Raw genomic sequence first — 15,416 nt, 5'->3', positions numbered from 1 at the left:
ACTTAAAGAGCCAGGCCGAGGTGCAGGGGCGGGTGCGTGGCGGGACGAGGCCCGGGCTCTGCCGCTCGGCGCGGGAGGACCCCCCGACTCGGGTCGCAGTGCTGGGCTGGCCGTGCTCGGAAACCAAACGTCGCCGCGCTCGGCCGCAGGAAAGGTCTCGGCCCGTGTGCCCCGGGTCGCCTCTAGGGTCCTGCACTCCGGGCAACCACGCCGGGGTGGGGGGGCCACCGTTCTCAAACCCCCGACCCCATTTCAGCTGCCCTGCCAGCGTGCGCGCGCCGCCTCCAGCCTCCTCCCCTGCCTGCCTCCTCCTTCCCCGCCACCTTACCCCTCCTTCTCTCCCCCCCCCCCCGGCCGTCCCCTCCCTCCTTCCCGCCCTCTCCCTCCTCCCCGCCGTCCCCTCCCTCGTCGTCCCTCTCGCCCCTCCTCCTCCCCTCCCTCCTCCCGCTCCCCTCCCCCTCCGCTCCCGCCACCTCCGCCCGCCGCCCCGGCCGCGTCGGGTAAACCTGTTCTGCGAGGCGGCCGCGCCGGGGCGGATCGAGCGGCCGGCGGCTCCTCGCGGCTCACGGCGTCGGGGCCCGTGGAGCGCGCGGCCGGCCCTCGGCCGCGGCCCTCGGCGGCGCCACCATGTACTCGGGAGCCGGCCCCGGTGAGTCCGCGCGGCGCCCGGCTCTCGTGCCGCGGCGGTTGGCGGGGGGCGGGCGGGGCGGGCGGGGGCGACGGGGCCTGTGGGGCCGCGGGGTGGCCTTGGGGTGGCCGGGCAGGGCCTCGGGGCGGGGAGGCCCAGCTCGCCCGAGCGGCGCGGCCGGGACGAGTGTGGGGGCCCAGGCCCGGCCTGCAGCGGGTCGCCGTCCTCCCTCAGCGCTCCTCCCGCCGGCCCCGAGCGTAGAGCTGCGGGGCCCAGTGTTTCGGCACAGGGGCGGGGAGCTGGACGGGTCGGGAACCGAACCCCGGGGCCCCAGGACCGCGACCGGTCGTTCGGGCGCAGTTCCACGCCGGGCAGCCGCCCTCCCCATTCAAGTGTTAATCGCCCTGCGATTTCTTAGCGGAGCGGGTGGCCGCCGTGGCACCCCTTCCCACCCGCGTGCCCTTTTCTCTGGAAAAGTTCCAGAAAACTTAAAAACACCAACGCGGTTTCCCACCCCGCTTCCCCAGCGGAGTGGAGGGCCGTTTACTCGCGGGGCTGAGCAAACAGTCAAGTGTTGGGAGGCTTTTTCACCTTCTCCCGCCAGGCACGTGGCTCCATTTCCCGGCTGCCCCGCCGCTTGCTCGGGCTCAGCCTGCCCCCTTTTGTCCGCCAGGCTGTACTTGGCGCCCGCGGGCCCTCCCTGCTGCCCACCTGACCTAGTGGTTTGGCCCCCGGGACCTCCCCAGACTTCCCCACTGTGGGGTCTGGGAACCTCCCAGATCTCCCCGGGTCTTCTGTGGTGCCTGCTCGGAGCCTAGTGCGCCTCCTCTCCTGATGTCAGGGCTCCTCGAATGCCCACTGGCCAACTTCTAAACGCATTATAGGGCTTTCAGCAATTTGAAGACCCGTTTAACCTTGCACCTGGAGGTGACCGGGTCCTGGGGGGCAGTTGGTGGGGTCTGGAGGCCGCCTTCGAAGTGGCCAGGGCAGCCTCCTGCCAGAGTGTGGGAATCCCCCAGCTCAGCGCTGTGGAGAAACCCAGAAAAGCCTTAGCTCTGAGGCTGTCCGTTTTTCCGGAGTGTCTCTTTCTAGTGACTTCCCTGGGGACGAGGCCAGGCTTTCCTCTATTTTGCGTGTGGATCATCCTTTCAGCCTGTCACTGTGGGTCTTCATTCTGAAGACAGGCCGTGGAGGCTCAGAGAGGTCAAGAGCCCTGTAAACATCCTGGAGTCAGCAACCTGTTTGAACACTCCTGTGGAAGTGGCTCCCAGTCCCTTTGACCTTGACCCACCGTTGGAACTACCTGTTTGGTGTGGATTAGGCCAGTGGGTTCCCAGATAGGGTGGAAATAAACCTACTGTGTGTTCTGCAAGGGGCTGTTGCCTTTTAGAAAAGAATGCGGTAGCCCTCTGGATCAACCGGTTCGTTTTGGTCCCTGGCAGCTTTGAAGATGGCTGCTGTTACTGCGTGGGCCTCTGCATGGTGGCCTGAGGGAGAGACAGTCCCCTCTAACCAGAAAGCCTTGGGCGAGAAAAGAGATGCCTGTGGGATAGTTCTTGGCTAATGGCAGGCTGGGAAGGAACCCAAGTTCCAGGTGGGCCACTTTGCCGTAATTGCAAGACTGGAGCGCAGCTTCATTTTATTATACATACCACGGCTTTTAATTTTGCTTAATAGAACCCCCCCAATACAATCTTATCAATGAGACTCAGCCATATTTCCAAATTTAGGAGAATGGAAGGCCATTGGACCTGAATTCTAGAAAAGTTAGAGTTTTCCTGTTCCCCAGCTTCCTGGGAAGTAAATACTTAGTAAATTAATTGTAAAAATAGAATTCCCAGTGGGTTCTTACAGCGCCTGTTACAAATACTGTTGCAGGTGTGAAGTTAGTAGCCTCAGGGCCAAGGCTCAGAACTTGACAGTTTGGGTTTGTTTTGTTTTGTTTTTCCTTCCTGAACTATTGGGAGAGGTTTTAGTGGTTTAGGGTATGTAAATTCTCTACCCACACGGTCTTTTGTAGGTGGGATTCCCCCCACACACACACACACCTAAGGTTCTTAAACTGTCTGGAAGCAGCTCTGTCTCAGGCTTTATAGCCCAGGAGGATTTGCTACAAAGTAACCTCTGGCGGTGAAAACTGGGTTGAGAGTTGCCAGTCAAGACTGTGACTTTGAGCAACGATGCGTGCACGCACTGTGGTCTCTAATGCCAGCAGTTGGCCCTGCTCCCCGAATTTTCCCCAACTCCCAGTTGTGTTTGAGGGTACCACTGCAGCTTGGCGGCCTCTGTGCTGAGTGCTGCCAAGGGCTGGAATGTACATTTGTGGGAAATCTTCCCCTAGTAGCCTATGGAAGAATTTAAATAAGGGGGGGCGTGTAAAAGCTTTTTGGCTTACACATTCTTAAGAAGCAACATTTTGTAACTGAGTTTCTCTGTCAACACCGTTGGGTTTATTCTTTACAGTTCAAGAGGCTGGGCTGCCAGTATGGCTAAAAAATGTTTCTTTTCTTTCTTCTTTTTTTTAACATTATGAACTGTTGTAGGAAATGTAACACATGATTTTTAAAAAGTTTCTACTGTGAAATAATTTTACAAACAGGAAAGCAGGGTGTCTAAAGATGTGATTTCTGCCTATCTAGCCCTCCCTTAAGGCTGTCAGTGGTCATGGCTTATCTGCCTCTTCCCCATTCCCATCCGGAAGCAGACTCCACACCTGCCCTTTCACCGTGGCATGTTTGTGTGCACAGAATACAGACTTTTTTCCTCCTCCTCTTCTCTTTCAGAGACAGGGTGGGCTGTCTGGCCCAGACTGGTCTCAAACTCTTCCTCCTTCCTCTGCTTACAGAGTCCTGGGATCACAGGCTTATGTCACCACACAGAGCTGGTTCAGGTACACGTGAACACGGTCACTGTCATTGTCACACCAGGTGTTGTCCCTTCCTTGGTTTCAGAACCATAATTACAATGGGCTTGCATTTCCCCCCACCCCTGACAGGGTTTCTCTGTAGAATGGGCTTGATTTTTAAAATTTATTTTAAATTTATTTAATTACATGGATGTATTAGTGTTTGTCTGCATGTATATATGTGTACCACATGCGTGCCTGGTGGCCCCAGAGGCCAGAAGAGGACTTCAGGGAACTGGAGTCACTGCCAGTTGTGAGCCTCCACGTGGATGCTGGGAACTAAGCCTGGGTCCTTGAAGAGCAACAAGTGCTTTTGACTGCTGAGCTATCGCTCCAGCCCCTACAGTTGATATTAGAATATGGAGTTAATGGAAGAGCATGTGAATTTGAGTTTCTATCTTCTAAATCTTTCTTGGTGGCATTTTGTTTTTTGAAACAAGGTTTTACTATGTAGCCCAGGCTGGTTTTGAACTCGTTTCCTCTCCCTTGTGGAGAGCCCAGATGCATGCTGTCATATCAGTTTTTTACCAGAGCCTTGAAAACTAGGCCTCTACCCCCTTTGTCTGCATTTTTGGCTTCTTATTGTCACCGAAGGTCTTAAACATCTCCGAGTAGGCATCTCCCTCGCAGTCTCCTCTGAGTCAGTATTAAAACTACCTGCCTGGCCTTCAGACTCCGTTTGCCTGCTTTCCTGTTCTATGAGGGACTCATAGAACCCCTCTGCCTGCTCAGATCCATTCCTACTCCCTCATCCTGAGAATGTTTTTGCACGGGTTACTTTGAGTGTCAGATTCACAGTTGCAGCAGGGGCCTGTTTCTCCATGGCCCACTTTCAGCACAGGTAATTCAACGCATAGAAAATCAGGGTGACCTTCATAACTTAGAGCCTACCCAAGGTAGGCTTCTCCTCCCCAGTTCTGGGCTCAGGTGTGAGGTGAGGAGCCACGCTGTCTTCTGCATCCCTCTCCCCTTACTTGCTCCACTCTCCTGTGCACCTTGCAGCTTCGCCCACCAGCATCCGGATCTCATGGGCAGTGAGGCTATGCTGGCCCGGCCCCAGCCTTTTCACTCTGGCTGGGTAAAAGCTCTTGTGGGCATGAAATAGCACCAGGAGCCAGGTGGTGGTGGTGCACGCCTTTAATCCCAGCGCTCGGGAACTCACAGGTGGAACTGAGTTCAGGGCCAGCCTGGTCTACAGAGTGAGTTTCACTACAGGTTCCAAAACTACAAAGAAACCCTTTCTTAAGAAAAAAAAAAAAGTCGGGCAGTGGTGGCACATGCCTTTATTCTCAGTGCTCAGGAGGCAGAGGCAGACAGATCTCTCTGAGTTTGAGGCCAGCCTGGTCTACAAGAGCTAGTGTCCAGGACAGCCCCCCCCCCCAAAACAGAACAAAACAAAAGAGCATCAAGCTACAACTAATTTCCCACTTTCACATCTAAAGCTGAAGAACCTGAAATCCCTGCCCCCTTTTTTTCTCCTTGAGACCAAACCATTGTGCCCTCCATTCAGGCAGGTTTTCAGTAGAGCAGTGCAGGGTTCATCTAAGCCGGGAGCTTTCTGGAGTCAAGTGAGGTACCTGGACAACAGGCAGACCTGGGCCATCCCTAAGTCAGGAGCACAGGACTGAGTGTGTGCACTTGCCTCACCCGGCGTATCTGGGGTCCTCACAGTGCCTGAATGGACAATGTGGTGTCCCTGAGATGATGTACCAAGATACGCCATTGCAGCCCCCAGGCAGGGGTTCTAATGTGTGTGTGTGGGGGGGGGCAGCCAGGCCCTCTGCTGTCTGCCAAGAACACAGTGCCTCTGGCTGGCTTTTGGACACTTGACCAGCATCCGAAAACTTCATTCTTGGTCTTCCCATACTGTCAGCAGGGCGGTCGTCAGATGAACATGGTCGTCCACTTCAGTCCTGTCCTCCTAGGCATGTTTGGAGAGTTTGACATCCGTGTGGGTCTCAGTTTCGCTGTCTGGAGCATGTGAGTTGTTGTCCAGGCTGCTCACCCTCTCTGTACCTTGTGACATAGATTCATTTTCTTTCCCATGTGGCACAGGCTGAAGTGGAGCCATACGTATATGTCCCCAGTCATCTTGCGAGAATTCTGGTGGGATGACTGGTGGGCCAGAGTTCAAGATCAGCCTGCAGAGATAGTTCCCACTGCTGTCTGTTTATGTGACAAGTGATGGTCTGTGTTCCGTGTGCCAACACATATGAGCTCCAGTCTAGCACTTTTTGGTTTTTCAAGACAGGGTTGCTCTGTAGCTTCAGAACTCCGTAGACCAGGCTGATCTTGAAAAACTCACAGAGACCCCACCTGTCTCTGTCTCCTGAGTGCTGGGATTACAGGCGTGTGCCGCCACCACCCAACTAAGATTTACTTCTACTTTTTGTTTTGTTTTCTGACAGCATTTCTTTGTGTAACAGTCCTGGCTGTCCTGGAACTCCCTTTGTAGACCAGACTGGCCTCGAACTCACTGAAATCAAGATATCAGAAGGTGTCAGGCACTTCTTAGACATGGTTAAGACTGAGTGGAATGGGGCTGAAGAGATAGCTCGGGAGTTAAGAGCACTGACTGCTCTTCCAGGGGCCCAGGTTCAATTCCCAGCACCCACATGGCGACTCCCGGCTGTCTAACTCCAGCTCCAGGGGATCCAACAGCCGTGCACAGACACACATGCAGAAAGCACGCCAGTGTGCACATGGACATACAAAGAGCATTAAAGAGTATCCGCCTCCCGACTGCACGGATGCTGTTGTCTCCCTTACTCCTGCTTGTTCGGAATCCAAGGGAGCTCACCTGAGGCTGAGTCCTTGGAAGCATCTTGAATGGGTCACTGGGGGACAAGAGGCCAGGGTAGCTCTGGGTGTTTCTGCTCTTTTTGAAGGAGGGCAGCAAGGGAGTGTGGATTTGACTTAGGACTTAACAGCTGGGTAGTGCCAGTGGTTTAAAGAGAGAGGATTTGAGGCCTAGGAGATAATTGTGGGATCTTGGAAGGCCAGGCCAGCACCAATGGAAGTCAGAGAGGGTTGGGGAGGAAGAGGCCTGGGCAGAAACTGCTTCCTGATTGCTGTGGTACCAGGTGGGAAGCTCATTCTGGGAAAGTCATCCAACAACTTTTCATGTGTGTGTTTGAGCAGGAGCTGGGAGCTGGTTTGGGACGGGAGTGAAAAGAAACATTGTAGGTGGCTGGTTGGTCAGGGCCCAAGCTAAGAAGACATCTCTCTTGTGGAGGATGCTTTGGGTGTAGTGGCCCTTGGACCCCTTTTTCACATTGTAGGACAGAACTTGGAGCTCTATCGGGAAGTGACAGTCCCAGGCTAGGCATGGGAACCGCCCTGTCATCTCTCCTGGCCTCCTTTACCTGGAGAAGAAGGTGGTGATGGGTTGTGGGTTGTAGTATTTTTCTTTTGCTGTGATAAAGCAACTTATAGAAGGAGGTTTATTTGGTGCTTATGATCCAGGAGCTCAGAGGCCATAATAGTAGGGAGGCTTGGCAGCAGGAACGAGAAGCTGAGAGCTCACATTTTTTTTAAAATAATTTACTTAACTTTATTTTATGTGCATTGGTGTAAAGGGTCAGATCCCCTGAAACTGGGGTTACAGACAGTTGTGAGCTGCCATGTGGGTGTTGGGAATTGAACTCGGATCCTCTGGAAGAACAGCCAGTACTCTTGACCACTGAGCCATCTCTCCAGTCCCTGAGAGTTCACATTTTTTCAGACATTTGCAAGTATGAAGCAAAGCGAAATGGAAATAGCAGTCTTTAACCCTCAAAGCCCTTCGATGTACTAACTCCAAGGCCACACCTCCTAAGTCAACTAGGGATCAACTATTCAGGTACCCCAAATTAGGGACATTTCTCCTCCAAATGGTGAATGGAATTGAGCCAGTGCCTCATTGTCCTAGTAGGCAGTGAGAAAGTGCCTATGGGAAGCTGACCTGTGTCCGTCATGAAGTTTGGAGGAGAGTGGTCCACTTAGTCAGGCATTTGGTTCGGCTGTACCTTCATCCTGACAACCACTGTTGACGAAACATTGGGTTAGTCATGGAAGAGAGGCCAGGTGTCATGGGTTTTAGGGCTGTTAGGTTTGGGGTGCTGAAGGAAGCAATCTGAAGCTGGCGGTGAGTGCTCGAGGTGGGTTTGGAAAAGCCAGGTGAAAAGGATAAGACTTTGGGCCTGAGTGCTCATCAGCCCTTTAGCCCAGAATTGGATGGGTCTGAAGGAGAGCCAGAATCACCTGCAGGTCTTTCCTCACCTGTACCTGGAAGACCTTGGAGATGCCACAGGTGATTGCTGTCCCGAGGGATATTATGTTATTCCCAGATGCTAGGACCTCCGGGAAGGTGGAAAACAGCTCAAACCATTCCCAGGGACGCGCACGGAGTGGGGCTGGGCCAGAATCTTGACTTGGATGGGTCTGAGAGCACTGCCTCTGCTTTGGCTGTAGTCTAGGAATGGCATGTAGCTGCAGAATTGTCTAAAGGTCCCCAAACAGTTAAGTTTATGTGCTTCTTGTCTGTCTGCTTACCTGCCCCTCTTTTCTAAAAAGACTTAGAAGCTGTAAACCAGGATTGCCGTCCTGGGCTGCTACTCCTGCAGCCTGTCTGCTCCATCCCTGAGCCTTGGGCTGAAGTTACTGTTAAGGAGTTGCAGAAATGCCATACAACTGCGCATTTCTAAGCACCCGAAGCCACAAGGCTTGGGCACAGCTAGACAAAGAGGTTCCTGTGAGGACCAGGACAGTAACTGGTGTCCTAGCTGAGAATGTGACCTGGGGAGTGAATGTGGTTCCCACTGGGGTCTGGGAGTCCTCTGTTAGGGGAGTCTGGTCTTCTGTAACCTGTTGTATGGTCACCTGTTCCCAAGGATGAAATGCCAGGGTTGAACACCATAAAAAGAATTAGATGTCATGGCGGCCAGCTCTTGGAAAATTAACTGCCCAAGTAAGTGGTCGACTTACTGATTTTGTGTGTGGTGTGTGTGTGTGTGTGCGTGCGCGTGCACTCGTGTGGTTTTGGTGTCAAGCCAAGAGCAGAACCAGGTTGGCCTCCGGAGGGATTTGAATTTCATTCTGTTGGGTCACCTCTCTCTGTGTGGAGGATCCTGGTTGCCTGGGGTGGCAAGAAGTTGCGTCAGTGCTCACAGGAGACTGAGCCACGGGCCTGGCTTCTCAAGAGTGCCAGGCCGCTTATCATTGTCTGCCACAAGGAGGGTGGAGTGGTGAGGCTGGTCCCCTGGGAGTGCAAGCCACAGCCCTCCTAATCTCATGGAGGTACCAAGTGTCACTCCAAGGAATGCTCATTTGAAATGTGTTTTTTGTTTTATTTTTGCACATTTTTATTGATGCGTGTTCAAGTTCATGTTGGAGAATGGCAAGTGTAAGAATCTTGCCAAGTCATTCTTCCTGTGAACAAACCTTAGATGCAGCTGCAGGTGCCTCATCATTTCCTGCCACTCTAGCCCTGACCTCTGGGATGTCAACTGGGGCTCCCGCTGGCCCCCCACCCAGAATCTGGCCGGGCAGGACTCTGCAATGTGTAGTACTCATTGTCTAGTCCAGGTGAGGGGAGAAGAAAAATGATTGCCGTTTCAGAGCAGGGAAGTTCTTTCAAAATGTCAGCCTTTAAAAAAAAAATAACAGTTTACATAACATAAATTTAACCATTTAAGGGGCAGGAGAGATAACTCAGTGATTAAGAGCTCTTGAGAGAACCTGGGTTCCATTCCCAGCACCCACACTGCCTGTATCCAGCTCCAGGGGGGGATTAATTGCTGCATTCACAGCACTTGTCTCTCTCTCTCTCTCTCTCTCTCTCTCTCTCTCTCTCTCTCTCTCTCTCTCTCTCACACACACACACACACACACACACACACCTGTCACACACACACACACACACACACACACTTAAGAATAATATAAACCTAAACAATTCACAGTGAACAGTTGAGAGCTGTGAAATGGCCTGGTGGTTGGGCCCTTGCTGTGGGAGCGCGAGCAGTGACGTCTGGATCCCTGCACAGAGGTGGACGGAGGCAGGAGAACGGAGGGGACTCCCTGGCTTCCAGCCTGGCAAAAACAAAACAGGACTTCCAGGCTCAGGGAGAGGGAGAGGCTCTGCCTCAGGAGTAAGGTGACAGGGCACCTGGCACCCTCCTCTGGTCCTTTGTGCATCTTTACACACACGTTCATCCGTAAGCGCCAGGCTTTGGTGCAGTCTCAGTACCAATGATGATACTGAGTTCTAACCCTCACCCCTGCCCAGCAGGCTCAGAAGCCAGTGACTGCTGTGCTGCTGAACTGCCTGTTTGAGACATTTCTTATGAACAGAAGCATGCAGTCATGGCCTTTTGTCTGAGGGTTTGCTCAGCACTCCTCAAGATTTTGTTTTGCTTTTGAGATAGTATTTCTGTATAGCTGTCCTTGAACTCAACTCTGTAGACCAGGCTGACCTCAAATTTAACACAGATCCACCTGCCGCTGCCTCCCAAGTGCTGAGATTAAAGGCATGCACCACCACCACCTGGCTACTGCATAATATTCTTATCTTACGGATGGATATACCACCACCTATCCATTCCTGTCTCTGGGGTCCGTCCTTCCTTTGTGCTATGGTTAATAAGCTCCTCCGAATATTGTGTCTAGGTTTTTGTGTGTCTGTTGTGTTTCATCGATATCATGGATGGGAGCTGATTGACTGGAACATTGACTTCCCGAGGGCCTGGCTTCGGCCCTGCCCCTGTCCCCGCTGTCACCATGCAGAGGTACCACTGTGCGCCTTGCCGGGCCTCACTGGCATTTCAGAGACTTAGAAAGAAGTGGGTTTTTGTTTGTTTGTTTGTTTGTTTGTTTGTTTTGTTTAAGTGGGGAGTGGAGTTGAGATGGAGCTTGTCTGAAGATGGCCTTGAACTTGATATGTAGTGAGCCCGAAGAACCCTGATTCTCCGGTCTCTGCGTCTCTGCCTTTTGAGTTCCGAGGTTACAGGTGTGGACCACCAGGCCAGGTTTAGAAAGTGAAGTTCTTTGTATTTTTGGTTAGCCATCAAACTGATGGGAAAGTGTGAAGTCTACATACTTTTCCCACTGTGCCTAAGAGAGCTAAGGTCCACTTATCTCCCCAGAACACATTGTAGAGCTTGCAGCCTAGACACTGAGTGAATGGTGGAACCCTGATCAGTCCCGGGGTCTGAGCGGCTGCTGCAGCAATGAATGCAAGGTTGGCTCCTACCCGGCCAGCTTAAAACTAGGGACACAACTGGGAACCAAGGGTCACTCCCACGTGGGCGGAAGACCACAAGCAGCCCTCACAGAGTGGGTGAAATAGGTAAGAAACCAGGTACAGTTTTCTTTCTGAGGAGGGAACTGTGAGAGCCAGAGGGAGGCAGGGCAGAACAAAGGTTACTTTGGACCTGGCCCACTCCATCCAGAAAAGGATGGGGAGCCAGGGCAGGGGGTCTGGGTGCAGCAGGGTTGGGAGGCTGTTGTGTGCCTAGAGACTGGTTATGTTTATAAACTTGGGGGGAAAAAGGGAGGGTAAGGGAGTTTTAGTTGTAGGGAATAATGCAAATATACAGAAAGAGAAGAAAATCTGAAGCCTGTCCACGCCTGATGCCTGCTTCGGGAGTAGACCAGCTCCTCCAGTCCCATCCTGCATTCACTAACTTCCTTCCTGCTGGGGACAGAAACCAGTGCTTGGCTCAGGCTAAGCACAGGCCCCTGAGTCTCTGAAAGGACTGCAACCTTCCAGAAGACAGCTGTTGAGTCATCTGTCCAATCACAGAACCAGTTACAGAAACCAGAAAGTTAGTCATGAGTGTGTGGTCTTCTGACAATCGGACCCCACTTTCACACTCTGGTGGCTGTAGCTCTTGCTTTCTGTACTTCCAGTGTTTGTGCCCTTTCCAATTGCTCCCCATGCTGCGGGGCTGTCTGTGGTGGTTCCAGTCTGCCTTGGCTCTTGTGACCTTGCCTGTTACTGTTGGCCCTTCTCCTGCTGAGCCCATTTCTTCACTGGAATGAGGTTAGCAGCCATCATGGTGCTGGGGTGCTCACTGCTGCTGGGTGTCCCATGGACATAGTCAGAAAGCTTTCCTCCTGTATTAGTGCTAGAAGCCGGGAGTTCGGGGTTGACTCCAGCTTCCCCCATGCCTCTCTGCCCCTAGTCAGTGGGTAGAGTGCCCGGCCCTCAGGTTGTATGCCCACAGACTCTTGTGGCCAAGGGTGTCTCTTGCTCTTAGCCTGCCCTGTGTCTAGCTCTCCCCATCTCTGGCCCTGCGGTCCACTTGATTGCCTGGCCTTTCATCCTTGTCTTGTCAGGGCTGACACACAGAGTCCTAGATGCTCGCTCTCGTGGTTCATAACTTGTCATCTGCACCATGCTTGGCACCTCTTCTGTTCTCTCTTCCCCTCCAGGTGTCACTGAACTGTGCTTTTATATACTTAGCTGTGCTGTGGGCCCCCATGGTCTCTCATGGTACCTATTGTGCACGGGCCTCTGCACTGGGCTGGCAGGTAGTCTGTAGCTGAGAAGGGCGTGGCCGCTCTGTTATGGTTGAAATGTGAATGATGAAGAGGCTGAGAGCACTGACTTGGGCAGTATTGTCCTTGGAGTATCTGTTGCTACCAAGTTGGTATCCAAACTGTGGTTGGCAACTTGGCAACAGTGGCTATTGAGGCCAGGGATGGCCACCTGCCACAGTCATTGCGCAGCTTGGCATATGCTCCCCTGGTCTCTGTGTGGCACTGATGAGGCCTGGCAGCCAGCAGCATTATCTTAAGAGCTGGTACTTGGTCCCCTGGCTTCCTTGTTGAACTTGTCCCAGTCTCATGAGCATGTTCACTCACCACAACCACATTGCTTTCAATTTTTTTGTTTTTCTGTTCTTCATGATCAAGGGGTATGTGTCCCCATTTCAGAGAACTTGAGAGATGAAGTAAGCTAGGTGTTGGTTGCGCTCAGGTCAGATGGGAGCTCATCCTAGGGCAGGGAGAAGCTCTGTGGATCGTGGTGTACAGTCACTCCTTCTTTGAAGCCTCACATGTCAGTAGTGATGCTGTGGTGACCTGTCTGGAGGGTGACTCACTGTTGCCGCCCTGGCATCCGGCAGTCACTGCTGAGAGAAGAATGTCAGTGACTTGGGAGGTCTATGCGCACAGAGAGGAGCAGACTGCTCCCTGAGAACATAGAACTTGGGCACAGTGCCTCTCACTAGGACACAACTCCTGCACCTTTTAAAGGAGATGGGAACTGCATCCAAGGTAGGATGGGAAGATAGTGCCCCAGACTTGGAGGTAAGATGGGAAGATAGTGCCCCAGACTTGGAGTGGTTAGTTTCCGAGCCTTGCTCAATTCCTGCTGTGCTCAGTGCTCGACTTCCTGGATTTCTTCCTTGTCTGTAAAGTGGGAGTAATCTCATGCTCTTAGAGTTAGTAGGAGTTGCTGTGTTCATATGAAATTACTTCCGGCATCAGAATAATTAGCACAAGGCATTATACTTTGTGACATTTAATAATATGTAGTTGTCAAATCAAGTCACAGACCAGTTGTTACCATTGTGTTGGTCGTGGGTCATGGTTGATAAGTGTCCCAGTGGTCATACTGTTACATGGAGCAAGTGTGAATGACTTTGCAGGGTCTTGTGTGGAGGTGTGCTGGGTGGTGCACACTCTTAATTGTGATTCCGAGCTTAGAGGGGAGAAAGGGTGTTGTGGCTTCTCCGAGGGGTGCCAGTGTGGCTGACTGAACTCGGAAGCATAGGAGCTAAGATGACTGTGTGGACCCTACCTTGTTGTCCCAAGAGAACCCGCTGAGCTCCTTTGTGGCAGGGTACTCTAAGTCCCTAGCATTTTCTGTCATGTCCTGAAAAAGGCTCAAAATGAAGACTAGGGTTTACTAGCTGGAAGGACAGTAACTGAGTCTTCCTAAAGCCTTCTGTTTGAATGGGGGCTGGTATCTTTTGTTCTTACGTGAGTTTGGTCGGACATTGTAGAGTTGCTAACCAAAGCCACAGAAGAGACAGCATAGTGAACTCTAACTCCATCCAGTCTAGGACAGGGGCGGGCACTCAGGAGCAGACGTGGTTTGAGTATGATGGACATGCAGGAGGGTGGCTTGGTTTAAAAGCCAAGGTCTCCTTCAGGGGAGAGTACCGCCGAGCCTGCTTACTCAAACCTTGGTCAGGGCCCACAGCCCTGGACCCATATTGGCAACTAGGCTGGGGCCTCCACGTCTCTATTAAAGGGTAAATGGGTTTTTATTTATTTTTAAACAGTCTTACAGTATAGCCCTCACTGGCCTGGAACTCACTGCGTAGACCTGACTGACCTGAAACTCACAGAGATTTGCCTGCCTCTGTCTCCTAAGTGCTGGGATTACAGGTGTGCGCCACCATGTACTTAAAGTTTTGGTTTTTGTTTTTTTTTTTCTCCCTAGACAGTTTCTCTGCGTAGCAGTCCTTACTGTCCTGGAACTCGTGTTGTAGGCCAGGCTGGCCTCGAATTTGCTGTGGTCTGCCTGCCTCTGCCTCCCAAATTCAGGGATTAAAGATGTGCACCACCACCTGGCTATTATTATTAAGGTCGTTATTTTGAATTCTAAATGCTGACTTGAATTGACTCAGTGTTGTGTTTGTGCCCATGAGTACAGTGAGAACTGCTTTTCCTTGGCTGGATCCCTGAGTTTGCTGCCATCACGTTTCCTTGTGAAGGCTGAAAGGCCCTGGTGCTCAGCCCTTCTCTGCCTGTACTTCAGAAGAGAGGGGCTCAATGGATGGTGCCAGGAGCCATGCGTGAAGCATGTGTCTACTGGCTTGTTTGGGGGACTCCAGCCCTGCTTCTGTGGGTCACTTTGGAACCTTCCTGACTTATATGCTTTAGATGGTAGGTGGCTGACTGGGCCATTTGGCCTTGGCTCCACAAGGTAGAGCAGGAGGGTGCCAGTGCCCCCCCGCCACAAGGATTTTGTGTTTCTATGTTGGGACCCAGGTCTAGTCTCAAATAAGCAGAGCAGGTGCTCCACTACTGAACTTCGCACCCAGTGCCCACCCACCCCCAAAGAAGGAAAGCAGTGGGTAACTTTGCTATGAGCTGTGGGCTGCAACCCTCGGTTCCCCTGCCCTACTTTGCAGGACTGGTGAGGTGCACGATAGACCAGCCTTTAACCTTCAGGCTTGGCTGTGGGGAGCGCTGTTTGCCCGTTGAGGCCAGAGGCGCCCCTGTTTGTTCAGCGACTTTCTCTGGTGCAATTTGATGCGTTTGAAGTGAACAATGTTTACTGTCTCGTGAGCCAAGCACTCTGTAAATAGCTGTTTAAACTGAAATAACCAGATAACCATGGAGGACACAGCAATTTGCCAGACTTCAAAAACCAATGGCAGGATATGTGCCTGGGTCCCTAGATTTGGGGTTCTAAAAATCCAGAGCTGGTACAGATTCCATGTTAGCCAAACTCCCTGCCCCCAGTCCTGGTTGGCTTCCTCAGAAGATGACTGGCTCAGTCTGAGGACTGAACAAGTGGCTGAAAGTCCCGGGACTGTGGGAATTGCTGACACCCACCACGGCCGTCAGTGTCAGGTGGTGGCGTCCTCCCAGGGGACCTAGTGCAGTGTGTCACACTTTACTCTCTGAGACCCAGCCTATCATCACACACTGGCTAGTAGATTCTGCTCTAAGTCATTGAGTTTCTAAGGGTGGACCTGGTTATCAGGACGGAAGACAGGCTGGTGCCCACTGGCTAGGCGGGGGCTCCGTGGGACAGGGTGGGACAGGCAGGTATCACTGCCCTCCAGAGGCCTCCAGGCCACCATGCAGTGTTGTTACTGCTGTCGTTACTCCTTCCTCAGGGACTCCTATGGTGGGCTGTGGGGCTCTTGCTCTTGCTTT

General features: G+C 52.5%; 1 protein-coding gene across 1 annotated transcript in view; it reads left to right on the top strand.

Annotated features, from left to right (window-relative positions):
* Positions 1 to 494: 494 nt before the first annotated feature.
* Positions 495 to 15,416, top strand: part of Ago2 (argonaute RISC catalytic component 2) — an 81,504-nt gene continuing 66,582 nt past the window's right edge. The window contains exon 1 of the mRNA XM_085678900.2: positions 495 to 649. Coding sequence (XP_085535026.1) covers positions 628 to 649 — 22 coding nt within the window. The 5' untranslated portion in view covers positions 495 to 627. The remainder of the gene's footprint in view (positions 650 to 15,416) is intronic.

The sequence above is a fragment of the Myodes glareolus genome, chromosome 19, assembly GCF_982192425.1.
Source record: "Myodes glareolus chromosome 19, mMyoGla1.1, whole genome shotgun sequence".
In the NCBI taxonomy this organism is placed as follows: domain Eukaryota; kingdom Metazoa; phylum Chordata; class Mammalia; order Rodentia; family Cricetidae; genus Myodes; species Myodes glareolus.
The sequence above is the reverse complement of the archived record's forward strand: the minus strand, read 5'-3'. Positions and strand labels throughout refer to the sequence as shown.